Source organism: Elephantulus edwardii, unplaced genomic scaffold, assembly GCF_000299155.1.
Source record: "Elephantulus edwardii isolate Elephantulus edwardi_28Jun2011 unplaced genomic scaffold, EleEdw1.0 scaffold00084, whole genome shotgun sequence".
NCBI lineage: Eukaryota > Metazoa > Chordata > Mammalia > Macroscelidea > Macroscelididae > Elephantulus > Elephantulus edwardii.
The window spans coordinates 10,522,027-10,535,563 of record NW_006399834.1 but is presented as its reverse complement, the minus strand read 5'-3'; the positions used below and the strand labels follow the sequence as shown (position 1 = coordinate 10,535,563).

The 13,537-nt window shown below is 37.7% G+C and overlaps 1 protein-coding gene across 1 annotated transcript in view; it reads left to right on the top strand.

The window, feature by feature from the left end:
• Positions 1-1,595: 1,595 nt before the first annotated feature.
• HECTD1 (HECT domain containing E3 ubiquitin protein ligase 1) overlaps positions 1,596-13,537 on the top strand; it is a 97,670-nt gene continuing 85,728 nt past the window's right edge. Inside the window, exon 1 of the mRNA XM_006889974.1 lies at positions 1,596-1,748. Within this exon, the coding sequence (XP_006890036.1) occupies positions 1,609-1,748 (140 nt within the window). The 5' untranslated portion in view covers positions 1,596-1,608. The remainder of the gene's footprint in view (positions 1,749-13,537) is intronic.

Below are 13,537 nucleotides of genomic sequence, written 5' to 3'. Positions count from 1 at the left end.
TGCGCTGGCGGCTGCCATCTCTCGGAAAAACCTTTTGCTTCTCTAGTCACCAGGTCCCCGAAGAGGAAGGGGAGGGACAAGGCGCGGCTTTTCCTGTGCCGCCTGCCCGGCTCGACCTGCGCGGCCTGCGGCTTCCTGGGAACTCGAGGGCCGCGGCCGGGCCTGACTCTGCCGCGGCCTGGTTGGAGCCGGGCCGGGGCGCTCCAGAACTACAAGCCTAGGTAGGCACCAGTGGGAAGGGGAGGCGGAATCGCCTCGGACCGTCGGGAGGGCTAGATCCGGGACGTCGGGCCGGGGGCCACGGGCGAGACCCCCTGGCCGGGTGAGGCCGGCGGGGTTGCTGCCTTTGCCCTCTTTGGGCCCCTTTGTTTCCCTTCTCAGGCCCTGCCGCAGCCAAAGCCCACGTCAGGGTCCCCATGTCCTTGAGAAGGGTTTGCCGCCCGGCTTGGCCCATGGCTGCCCTGCCGGGCCTCGGAGTTCTGTGCGCCGGCCCCGGTAGCCCCGCTGCCTAGCTTGGCCCCGTGGCTTTCTCTCGGGTTCAGAGGCTTCCTTCTTCTCCATCGGAACGTCCCCCTTTTCTTAGATACAGGTGGCTAATTTAAGGGGGTCTGGTGCGAGGAAACGGGAGCGCGGTTCCAGCGCGTCTCGGCGCGGCGCTCGGCCGGGCCCCGAGGGTGGTTTAGCTTCGCTCGCCGCCGCCGTTGGGTGCCCGCTGGGACCCGCCGCTGCATTTACACACCTGCAGTTGGCTCCCTCGGGACCCGCAGCCGTCCTCCGGCCAGGGCGCTCTCGGCGAGCTTTTTTAAGGACTGGCCTGTGGCGGCCGCTTCTCTTGTTTAGTGTTGTTATTTTTAACTAACTGCTCCATCCTGTGGGGGTGGGGGAAAGAGGGCGGTAGATTGGCCTATATTGTGCTCTGTAACGTGTAAGGCCATTGCTGTACTTCTAGTATTGGTCCTTAAAGTTTTTAGAAGCGATGTCAGCACTGTAAAATTCCCTAAACCGTCTTGATGCGTAGATGGGTATATAATTATCAGTCAGCAAAATCTGTACACTTGAACGTTGTCTTAAAAGGAGAAAATTCATTTTGGTGATCACGGTAATTAGAATCTACCAAAAGTTAAGTCTGACCTTTATAGGAAGATAAGTTTGGTATGAAGAGAAATAAGTTTTTGGGGGGTTGGTAGAGCGAAGAATCTTTCCTAGGTGTTCTTTGCCTTTTTGGCACAGACGTTAGTGGTAGCAGTAGTGGGATCCAAAGCCTGTTTGATTATCTTTGACAAAGGCAGCTCTGGTTTCTAGTTAAGCAGCAACCTAATCAGCTTATATGGACTCTTGTGTAAAACTGGTTTTTATTCAGAGTGATGTCCTAATCATAAACGTAAGGAATAAGGAAAATTGAGAAACTGCATTAACTCTGTCCAAACATACTTATGACTCTTTTCTAATTCCTAGGAGGACACCACCATCAAAACTTGGTTATAGCTGAAATAAAAGAAAAAAAGAACAACAACCCAAAACAACAAGCTGATCAGTCCTGGACATTTAAAGGACCCCCCCACCCCCCAATTTGCTTTTTTTAAGTTAAGCAAAGAGGCTTTAAAAACCATGGCAGATGTGGATCCAGATACATTGTTGGAATGGCTACAGATGGGACAGGGAGATGAAAGGGACATGCAACTAATAGCCCTTGAACAGCTATGCATGCTGCTTTTGATGTCTGACAACGTGGATCGATGTTTTGAAACGTAAGTACATCCTATCATCATCTTCCTTTGGGGTTGTGGTAGTGACATCTGTTTTCAGCCATTTGCTGACTTCAGTTTATTTCTCTAGTGAATTTTATAACTTTTTTTTTAAGTTCTTATAGTTTTGCATTTATACTTTTCTGATATATAATATTGGTCAGTGAAGTAACTCCAGTGATGACCAAATACACGATTTTTGACTGAATTGAGAATTAGAAGGAAATAATAATTTTAACCCTTCGCTTGATTAATTTTCAAACTATATCATGAACTGAAATAAAACCAAATACTTATTTTCTTTAAAGACATCTTGTATCATGAAATTGATTCACTATAATAACATAGATAATAATAATAAGTACATGTTTTGAGCTGCCTATTCCTTCATTAAAGGAAGCTGTTATGGCTTAGTGGTAAAGAAAGAGTTGCAGTGCCACCCTAAAGGCAAGTGGTTTGAATCCACCAGTTGCTCTGTTGAAGAAGGGCACTCTCCCTCCTGTGTAATTTATTGCCTCTGAAAACCTGCTGGAGGGTCAGCTATAGGTTAGTTGTAATACATAACAACAAACAACAACATTCCTTCATTGGCATCAGGTCCTATGACATTGTGTTTTTCTTAAAGTAAGCCAATTGTTTCTTATTTTCCTTTTGGAGGGTATAATTGGATGCTATTCACCTAGGATCTCATTGTCTGTATCTTTTTTGAATAGTAGAAACTTCTTTTGACGTTTAGAGAGTAGAAATTGTTTTCCTCAGGTATTACCATTTTGAATTTGTGCAAAAATATAAAAAACTTTCTACTAGATAGTTCATTGAAGCCATGTTTTTCCTCAAGTGAAGAATAGTTGCCGTCTAGATTAACCCTTTTTCTGAGTTCTGAGCATGTATATATTTTTTTTAATTCTGTATTTTTATAACTATGGTTATAGTTTTAATTTTATTAGACTATTGATTGAAAACTAGGCAGTTTTTATTTGTTTTTTTTTTAATTTTGTTTTGAGGTAGAAGATGATTGAGATGTTGACCTAAAATTGTGTAATTAATTTTTTTAAGGCGCCTGTAAAGGCTATATTGCTCACTAAATTGACAAGTTGTTGTTGTGTGCCATTAAGGCAAAACTGACTCATAGGTGATCGACCAGCAGGTTTTTAGAGGTTGTGAATCCAATGGAAGAAGACTGTCTTTCTCCAGCAGAGAAAGATGTTGGATTTAAAACTTGTACTTTAAAGCAGGCACCGCAACTCTTTTATCACTAGGCCACCAGTGCTCCCTAAATTGATAAAAATATTTTTAATTGTTCCTTTTTGTTGTTTAATAGTCTGTGGTTGTCAATTCCATTAAAACATCATTTTTACAATAAATAAGAGCCTTGTGATGGAATAGTTATTGTGTTTTGCTGCCAACCAAAAGGTCTACTGGTCAAATGCACCAGCTATTCTGATCTACTGGAGAAAGATGGGCAGTTTTTTGTCAAGATTTACAGCCTTGGAAACCTGTTGGAGGGTTGTTATGAGTCAGAATTGAATTATTTGATAGCAGTGAGTTTTTAATTTATTTCAATAAAAGGATGTCTGGGTGATAGGAAGTTACTGTACTAGGCTGCTAGTGGAGATTTGACTTCACTCCGAAACACTTTATAATTAATGCTTGGCAATCCACTTTAGGGAAATTAGCCATTCAAAATCCTTTGGAACATAGTTCTGTTCTGAAACCAGTAGTCATCATGAGTCAAAATTGACTTATCAGCAACTGGTTATGACGTCTGGTTTATTATAGTAAGACTTCTTAGAAATATAATCAGTAATTAACACTTTTTATTTTAACTGGTTTTACTTATTGAAAAAATGACTACTGATGAATAACTCAGGTGCTCATGGATACTTATTTTAAGAGGGCATATGAAGAAGTGGGAGAGATATTTTAGTATTTATAAATTTAATGAAAATTTTTCATTAATCAGAGAGTTAGTTTCTGGTATCTTAAAAATTAAGTCAGTTTACCATCTCATATTTTCTCTTTAGTTGTTGTTGATTACCTTCAGGTTGAGCACGACTCATAGCTAGTCTATGAACAAAAGGTCTGAAGCCCCTCCACAACTTACTGACATTTATCAAAGTTCATAGAGTTTCCGGAGGCATGTTGTATAGGAAGTGGATGCCACTCCTGCTTCCAAACCTGTTGTAGTATGTAACTGTACTAGCATATGATAGTTGTTTTTGCAAGGAAATTAAACTTGCCATATTAAAACAGTTTCAAAGGGACTTTTTTAAATGTAAATAAAAGTAATCCCTGTATGCAGTCCTATAATAAATGCTCAGTGAGATGGATTGACACACTAGTTGCAACAATATTTTCAGACACAGTGGTTTGAGGATGGTGCAGCAGTGGGCAGTGCTTCATTCTATTTTAGGTAGGATTGCTGTGATTCCGAAGTGATTCGATAATACTTAATATTCTAACTTGATAGCAGTTATTTTTCCAAAGTTCCCCTCCATATACATTGTTCATATTCAATATAGTGTTAAGAAAGATGAAGTTAAATTGTATACTGTTTATTGAGAGTAGGAGAGTGTTTCAAATTGAAATGATGTTAGAGACCTATGTTCAGATTTTTCATCTGTTGTAATTTCTTTCTCTATAAAATGGCTTCAGTGGGTTCCTTTTGAGAATTAAAGAGACTATGTACAGTGTTTTGAGTAAAGTGAACTATCTGTTGCTATCATTGTTACTAAATTTTTAATTTTGTCACTTTATATTATGAAACTGATTTTGAAGAGTTTTATAAAATCCTTTTAGTCAACATAGAGGTAGAAAGAAAATGATGTTCATATTAGCAAATATCTTCATACTGTAGTAAAAAGTAGGGAAGCTCTGTTGACTTAGTGGGGAGTGATGCTGCCAACCCAAAGGCATGTGGTTCGAACCTTCTAGCAGCTCTGGAGGAAAAAAATAGGCAGTCTCCTCCCATGCAGTTTACTTCCTCTGAAAACCTGCTGGAGGATCAGCTGTGAGTCAGTTCTGACTCAGTGATGGTACATGACAGCATAACAGTAACAAATATCCCTCAGTTATGTCAGAATATGTTCATATTTTCAGATGTTTTTGCCTGATTAGCTTATATTAATAGTTACCTGTCTGTTTAGTTTGGAAAAACATATAAACCGGAACCTTTGGGATAGACTTATATTCAGATATCTGCCTTTACTGCTGAATAGTTGTATAGCTTTTCAAATCCTTTTCTCAATTTTAAACCAAACCCACTGTCACTGAGTGACTTCTGATTCAAAGCTATCCTATAGGACAGAGTAGAACTTCCCCCATAAAGTTTCTAAAACTGCAGATCTTTACAGTAGCAGACTTCTTCATCTTTGTCCCACAGAGAAAGTGTGAATCTGGTAGATTTGAACACTTGACCCTTAGTATAGCAGCCCCCCAGTATGTAACCCACTGTACCACTAGGGTATCCAGTCATAATGCTATTGCTTTGAAGATCAGATGAATAATACATACAAAATGCTTCATAAAATAATTAGTGTTGTTTTTTGTGCCAAGTGTGAGATTGATTTTAGAAATTAAGGAATATTCATTTTCTGTAAACCTACCAGAAGTTCAAGTTTGTGTTAGAAGAGGCCGTGACACCAGGGATATCATTGCTGATATCAGCTAGATCCTGGCTGAAAGCAACCAGAAAAAATGTTCTGTGTTTTATTGACTATGCAGAGGCAATTGACTGTATGGATCATAACAAACTATGACAAACATTGAGAACAGTGGGAATCCCAAAACACTTAGTTATGTTCGTACAAAATTTATACCTAGAAGAAGAAGAAGTTGTTGGAATAGAGCAAGGAAACACTGTATGGTTTAAAATCAGGAAAAGTGTGCATCAGGATTGTATCTTTTCTTCATACCTACTCAGTCTGTACCCTAAACAAGTATTAGAGAAGCTGGACTTTATGAAGAAGAATTTGACATCAGGACAGTAGCAAGACTCATCTATAACCTGAATTATGCAAATGACACCACTTTGCTTGCTAAAAATGAAGAGGACTTTCAGTGTTTGCTGTAAAAGATCAAAGTATAGCCTATAATATGGATTTGATCTCAACATTAAGAAGATAAAAATCTTCATCATTGATAAGTAACATCAGAATAACTGGGGGAAAGTTTGAAACTGTCAACGACTTCATCTTATTTGGATCTACAATCAACACTATTGGTACGAGCAGTGAAGAAATCAGGAGACATTACTGTATTGAGCAATTCCACTGTCAGGGACCTCTCTAAGTTACTGAGAAACAGTGTGTCTGTTTGAAGACTAAGGTGTGCTTGATCCAATCAAGTGGTCTTTTTAGTCACTTGCTGTGCATCTGAGAGCAGAACAGTGAATAAGGATGTTAGAATAATTGATGCCTTTGAATTGTGTTTGAGAATTATCATTGAATATCCCATGGACTGCTAAAAGTACAAACAGGTGTGTCTTGGAAAAAGTGCAGCCAGAGTGCTCCTTGGAGACAAGGATGCCAAAGCTTCATCTCACATACTTTGGGAATGTTGCTAGGAGAGGCTGTTCCTTGGAAAAGGACATCATGCTTTGAAAGGTGGAAGGTTAATGAAAGAAGACCCTAAATGAGATGGATTGACACAGTAACTACAATAATAGACTCAAGTGTGCCAGAGATGATAAGGATGGCACAGGATAGGACAGGGTTCAGATCAGCTCATAGGGTCATGATGAATCATACTTGAAGACAAATAACTTTATTTTTTAAATTACCAAGGTCATAGTCTAGGCACAACTAGTTTCAAGATTAGTTTTTGCTTTCAGTGTGGTATGTCATTAAGCTTTAAAGTAGTTTATTTAAAGTGATTACCTTTAACTTGAATTATTAGCTAGTGAACACTTTGATACATCAAAATAGACGATTAACATATTGTTTAAAATAGATTCTAGATATTTGTAGGTTCAGTTATAAATATTTAGATAATAACATTTTAAAGTTATGTCTGGAACTCTAGAAGATCTACAAAAGGGAGTATTACAGATAATACTTTTGGGTACTAGAATATTCTTTTTAAAAATGAAATTTAGGAGGGCGCTCTGGTGGCCTAGTGGCAAAAAGCTGCACTGCAATCCCAAAGGCACCTGGTTCGAATCCACCAGATGCTGTGCTGGAGAAGGAGGGGCAATGTCCTCCTCCTGTACCAGTCAGGTCTGATTTGACGGTACACACAAAAAATAATAAAAGAATTTTTTTAAAAGAAATTTAGCCTCTGCTTTTGGTTCTTCTGCTTCCTAGAGGCAAACACCCACCATTAATTGTTTTTCATTAAATTCTTCCAGAGATAATTCCAAGGAAAATTGCTTGAATCTGGATTCTAAAATTGTTAAGTACGGGGGGGAAGTCTTTGTATTTAACTATAAAAATACAACAATGACAAGATTTTATTTATTTTTTTTTAATTTCTTCTACTTCACTATTGGGTGTTAGATATTAGGGATGACCAAAATAGAATAGTCTAATAGGATACATACTAAAAATGGTAGAAACACACTTGTGGTTATAAACTTTAATAAATGCTATGAAGAAAAAGTTGATGATGCTGTAATATGTAGTAGGATCATGACCTGGTGGTCATGACATGACCTGGAAGGGTGAGAAAGTGGTTTGCCTAGAGATAACCTTCTCTGAGAAAGTGGTTTGCCTAGAGGTAAGAAGGATGGGTGAGTATTAAAGATCAAGTATGAAGAAGTAGGGTAGAAGAGTGTTCAAAGAGAAGATAGTTTGAGTTGAGATTTTGAGTTGACATATTTGAGGAACTTAGAGAAAGTATGACTGAGACAGGGACATGTTACTAGAGTACCATGCCAAAAGAAATAGTACAAGATTGGTACACTAAATAAAACTTTGTTTTTATTTTCCTAGTGATCCGCAGGTTTTGAAGGATTGTCAATGAGTAACTAACGTCATAATTTTGAAATATTATCTGTCCTAATGATTCTATCTTACTTGGGTCCACAATCAGTACCCTTGGTACTAGCAGTCAGGAGATAAGGAGATGCAGTACTTTGTGCAAATCCACTCTAAAATGCTGAAGAGCAGTGATGCCGGTTTGAAGACTAAGGTATGTCTTATTCAGGCCATGGTCTTTTCAGTTACCTGCTTTACTTCTGAGAATTAGACAGTGAATAAGGATGGCAGAAGAATGGATGCCTTTGTGGTGTTGGAGTAGAGTATTGAATGGACTGCCAAAAGAACAAATAAGTTTTAGAAAGGGTACAACCAGAGTGCTCCTTGGAATCAAGGCTGGTAAAGCTTCATCTCTCATACTTTAGGCATATTGCTAGGAGAAGCTGTTCCTTAGAAAGGGATAGCATGCTTGGAAAGGTAGAGAGACAGGGAAAGAGAGGAAAACCTCATTGAGATAGACTAATACAGTGACTATAGCCGTGGGCTCAAGTGTGCCAGAGATGATGAGGTTTGCACAAGATAGAACAGGATTTAGGTCTTTTGTTCATAGGATTGCTATGAGTTGTACTTGATTGAAAGGCATCAAATGACAACAACATAAATAGATTTGTGGGTGCTGGGGCAGAAAGAATGAATGTAGATTTAATAGAAGGAGTTGTTGTAATAGAAATAAAAGTTGCTTTGAGAGACATTTAGGAGGTTAAAAACAGTCACAACCTCTTGAATCGATACCAGAGATGAGAAAGAAAAATGTTTTGGATGACTCAAGCTATGAGAGATGATGTTTCTCTTTACTAACAGAGAACTCTGGAGGAGTATTGTGTTTTGAGGGACTGAATTAATGAGTTTGGTGTTGGACATATGTATAAGTACCATGAGACATCTTAGTGAGATGTTGAGTAAGCAGTTACATAAATGTGTCTGGATTATGGAGAAGCCAGGATTAGAGACAAAATTTTGAAATTATAAGCATATAGAGGGCAGTTAGTCATAGGCTATGATTGAGTTCTCTTAGGGTCAAACTCAAGCAAAATTCAGACTCATTGCTGTTGAGTCAGAGCTGACCCTCTAGAAAGTATTCAGAGGCTGTAAATTTGTGTGAGAGGAGATTCTCTCTCAGTCTTCCAACCACCAGAGTGATACCACCTATGAATTTAGCACAACTCCCTACTTACTACACCACCAGAGCTCCCTTCTGGGGCAGCAATCTTCACACTTCTGGGTCTTGGGACTTCTGGGTCTTGGGACTTCTTTAAAAAAAATAAAAATAAAAAATTAAGGATCCCAAAGAGCTTTCATTTGTATTGGGTTTTGTCCACGGCTATGTAATATTTTTTTTTAATTGAAACTGAAAAATTAAACTCTTTAATTTCTTTAACAACACGAAGCACATTACATATTAGGACATCAACCAAGAACTTCCAGAAATGCAGTTTGAATTTAGCAGAGATGATGGAATGAGGAATATAATTGCTGATGTCAGATGGATCTTGGCTGAAGAAAGGAACTTTCTTTCTTGGAAAGATAGATGGTTAGAAAAGAAGAGGAAGACCCTCAACCAGGTAGACTGACCCACTGACTGCCACAGTGGACTTTAGTGTGTCAGGAAGTGTGAAGATGGCTCAAAATAGGACAGGTTTCAGATCTCTTGTTCAAGAGGTTGCTAGGGGTCATACATGACTTCATGGTTCCTAACAATAAGAAAAGCATATTTTAAGAGCATTTTTTTTAAAGTTAAAATACTTAAAAGAAGAGTGGCATTTTATTTTTGTATCTTTCTAAAGTCTCCTTTAACCAAAAGTTACTGAGTTCTTATTGGCATCTATAATCAATTTTTTTTTTAAAAAAAAAATTCAGCATCTGTAGGTGTAATTGGAAAAGGGACTTTTTTGGTTTTGGGTTTTTTTGTACCATACCAAAAATCAGTCATAGGACATAAAAAGATAGCATTTGTCCAGAGACATCAGGAGCAGGAAAATCAGAAAAATCTTCATATTATGAAGTTAAACCAAGCTCATAATAGCAGATACAAGTAATCTGAAGTTGTAGTTTTCACTTGAAAATTTTAACTTTCTCAAAATCAACAAATACTGTCAGTTATTTTCCTTGAAGTGAAAGACTTGACTTCATTGATTTTTGAGTAAATGTTTGCTAGATACCCAAGTCACAATAACTAGTTTATCTGAGATTTCAAGTAAAAATGTTGCATGAAAAAAAGTGTCTAGTTTAGCTCTCAAACAGGCACACAAGAACTTTTCAGTAATAAAACCATTATTCTTTAGTGTCTACAGTAGAAGAAATTCCTTATGATTTTGTCCATTTATTGATTTGGCAGCTGTGCTACAATCCCAAAGGCATGCAGTTTGAATCCACCAGTGCGCCACAAGAGGATGAGCAATCTCCTGTGTGATTTATTGCCTCTGTAAAGTTGCTGTGGGTCAGTTCTGACTCAACAACACAACAATAATACTGAAAAGATATATATATTAATAATTTTCTTCATCAAGGTTATTCAGCTTCCCCTCCTTCATGCCAGTGCTTATCAGTGAAGAATATAATAACTAGTTGCCACTGCTTTGATTCATGTTGAAGCACCAGCAGCTTCTTTATTCACTATTGCTTTTGTACATGTCAACACAGGAAAAAAATGATTCAAAAAGAGACTTAATTGTGATAAATGAATATTGGTGAGAGGTCAAGTAGGGTGTGGACTGAAAGGTGTCTTGGTTGAAGTATTCTCAAGGTCATGGATCTCAGTGAAAATTGCATAGAATAATGATGGCCGGGCCAAGATTGGATACATTGAGGAATGAGTAAGGCATGAAGAAATTTAAACAGATATGTGGAACATTTAAGTAACTGGAATGGAAAGAAGATGTGGGATCTTTATTTTAAAGATCAGACAGATGGGAGTTATAATGGATAATACATAATACAAAGATACTGAGAAACTTGGTGAGAATTGATTCTTTTCTACAGCAGTGCCTCTTAAATGTAACATGTGGACCAGCTGATTTTGTTGATCATTTCTGCAGTATGGCTTGATATTCTACACTTATAATATATTCCAAAGGAATATATTCCTAATTTAGCATATTGCTAAGGAATCTTGGATGGGACAGTGTGCTTGAGTACTCTTTTCACACCTACTCAAGAGATCCCAAGGAAGAAAAGCCTGGTGATTTCTTTCCAAAAGGTCATAGCCTTGAAAACTCTGTGGAGCACAGTTCTGCTCTGACACACAAGGGATTGCATGAGTTGGGATTGACTGGAAGGCATTTTACTGTTACTGTTATATGCCGTCGAGTCACTCATTGCTAACAGTAAATCACAAGGAAGAAGATTGCCCATCAGTCTCCCAAGGAGCAGTTGTTGCATTGGAACCATGTTCCTTTGGGTTGTGGTAGCATCTCCTTACCATTAAGCGACCAGAGCTCCCATAGATAATGCTGATGCTATTTGTCAGAAAATTCCATTTTAGGTTTTTTCCTATTTAATTTTTGTACTTTGAGTTTTATGTAGGAAGAAATATACTCCATTTATTGTAACAAAATGAACATAGACTATACGACTATACATAGATGTTTTAGGTTTAATAGTAAAAAGTTGAAGAGATTTCTCTGATTACTTCTATTTTCTCCTAAAGTATGTTGAAAAGAATAATATGTTCATATAGTGCTAGTAGTTTAACTGATCTCCCTGCCTCTAAGGTATAAATTTAAAAATAGTGATTATATCATTATTACTGATATCATTCCTTTTATACATAACACCCTGCATATACCATTTTACTGCATTTTGAATCCTTCACTGGACTTTTGAGTTCATCCTTTTTCACATGCCATAGGTAATACCTGTTACACAAGAGCTAATGTTCAGATACTGAAGACATTCTATGTTTGGGCTCAGACTGGTTTTTCCATTTATGCCTAACCTGCTTGTGGAAAACATTTTTGGAGTTGTGAGACTTGATGGATGGAATGTAGGAGGAAGAGCATTTTAACAAGAACAGTACTAGAATCAATATGTAGTAGTTTCCTTACCTCCCTCTTTGCATTAATGCACAACTCCAAAAAAATAGTTTAAGTATTGACTCGTTTTCTTCTACCCAATGACAAGATGGAAGTGGAACTAGTTCTCTGTATAGGAAATGTTCTTTATGAATCAAGTTAAAATATTTATGACATGCTATGGAAATGAATTTTTGTAAATAGATGACAACACGTATGTGTCTCTTGTGAGTAGTCTGAACGAAGCAGTGTTGGGAGACAAGAACCTTTCATTTGCTGAGATTTCTAGCTGGGGCTCTAGGAATCCATAGATGAGCTACCTCCAAGCCCAGAATCCTGTACTTGTAGTTTTTATTTTTCCATAATGTCTATATATAAATGACTTTTTGAATCTGAGTTTTTTAACTGAGTAGGTTGTATTTGTGATTCCTCTACATGTTAATGTCCTTTAATAACTGAGTATTACCCAGTTGTTGGTTCATCCAATTGATGTTTGGCATTTCTTTGGCATTGTTGTTGAGTACTGTTAAGTTGGAACCAACTCAAAGCTAACTTTGCAGTGTGTTTTCAGTCAGTTAATTTTATGGGAGGAGATTAGCCATCTTTCTCCCAGTGAGTAACTACCAGATTTGAACCGTGTGCCTTTGGATTGGCAGTGCTTTCCTTATTACTGGCCACCAGGCCTTCCCAATAAGCATTATTAAGGGATAAATCAGTCTAGATATAAAAATTGACTAATTGATAGTGTCAGTGTGTATGTGACTCATCTGAGGGGCTTAGATGATGGTTCAGTTCTTGGTCTTGGTTATACTTTAGTTCTGGCCTTGCCATGCACAGCTTGAGAGTTAAGCTTGGCATTTGTGTCAGGGATCACTCATCCAAATCTTTACTAATATTTCCCCAATATTTGAAGATTCCCAGGAGGCCCCCTGTGCTTTTCATGTTAGATGTAGTTTTTTCCCCCTCAGAGTTTTAATTGCTTCCTTCATCTTGTCAGTACCCATCCCCTCCTTTCTATATAATTTCTGGACCTTGGACTTCCCTCAGAATGAAAGTAGGATGAGAAAAGAGAAGGGAAAAAAGCAACAACCCAAACACTCCCCCCCCCCCAAAAAAAAACCAACAACAAAATTCATCTTCTTTGAAGTACAGAGATTTCTTTTTCTAGATCCCCGGATCAGAAGGATGAACATTAGATTGTTGTCCTGTCTTAGGGGGTGTGCCGTCTTAACTGTCACTATGAATTTTAGAACTGACCTCAGGGCCAGGTTGGGAGAAAAGGGATTTCTGTATATACTTTCTGTCTCACTGAGGCCCCTTTCAGAATTTTTGCTGTGTGCTCCTGATAATTTGAAGAGTTGGCTTTATCTAGGAGTCAAAGCTGGGAGAAGAAAAAAAAGAAAGATTTTTAAAAAACCCACTTTGAAACTATGGATGATTATTTAAAATTTTGTTTATCTCCGAATTCATCTTTTATTTCTACTTTTTAGAAATGTTAGATACTCTCTTTTTGTTTCCTCTGCAGAGTTTTTAGTTATAATCAATCAGAGACTGTAATAAGATTACTTCATCTTGACTAGTCCCAAAATTTAAATCTATTTTTTTCTGGAGTTAGTAAGCACTTTTGATTAGGATATTTTAAAAATCAGAAATGTTTAGGGAGTGAATATTTTATTGCACCACCTACAAATAAGCTACTTTATCTTTACTCTGATTTCCATATTTTGTGATAAGCACCACACATGATTTATTTTTACTTCTCATATTTCAAATTGATTTTGCAAATGCATGATAATGTGGGTTTTTT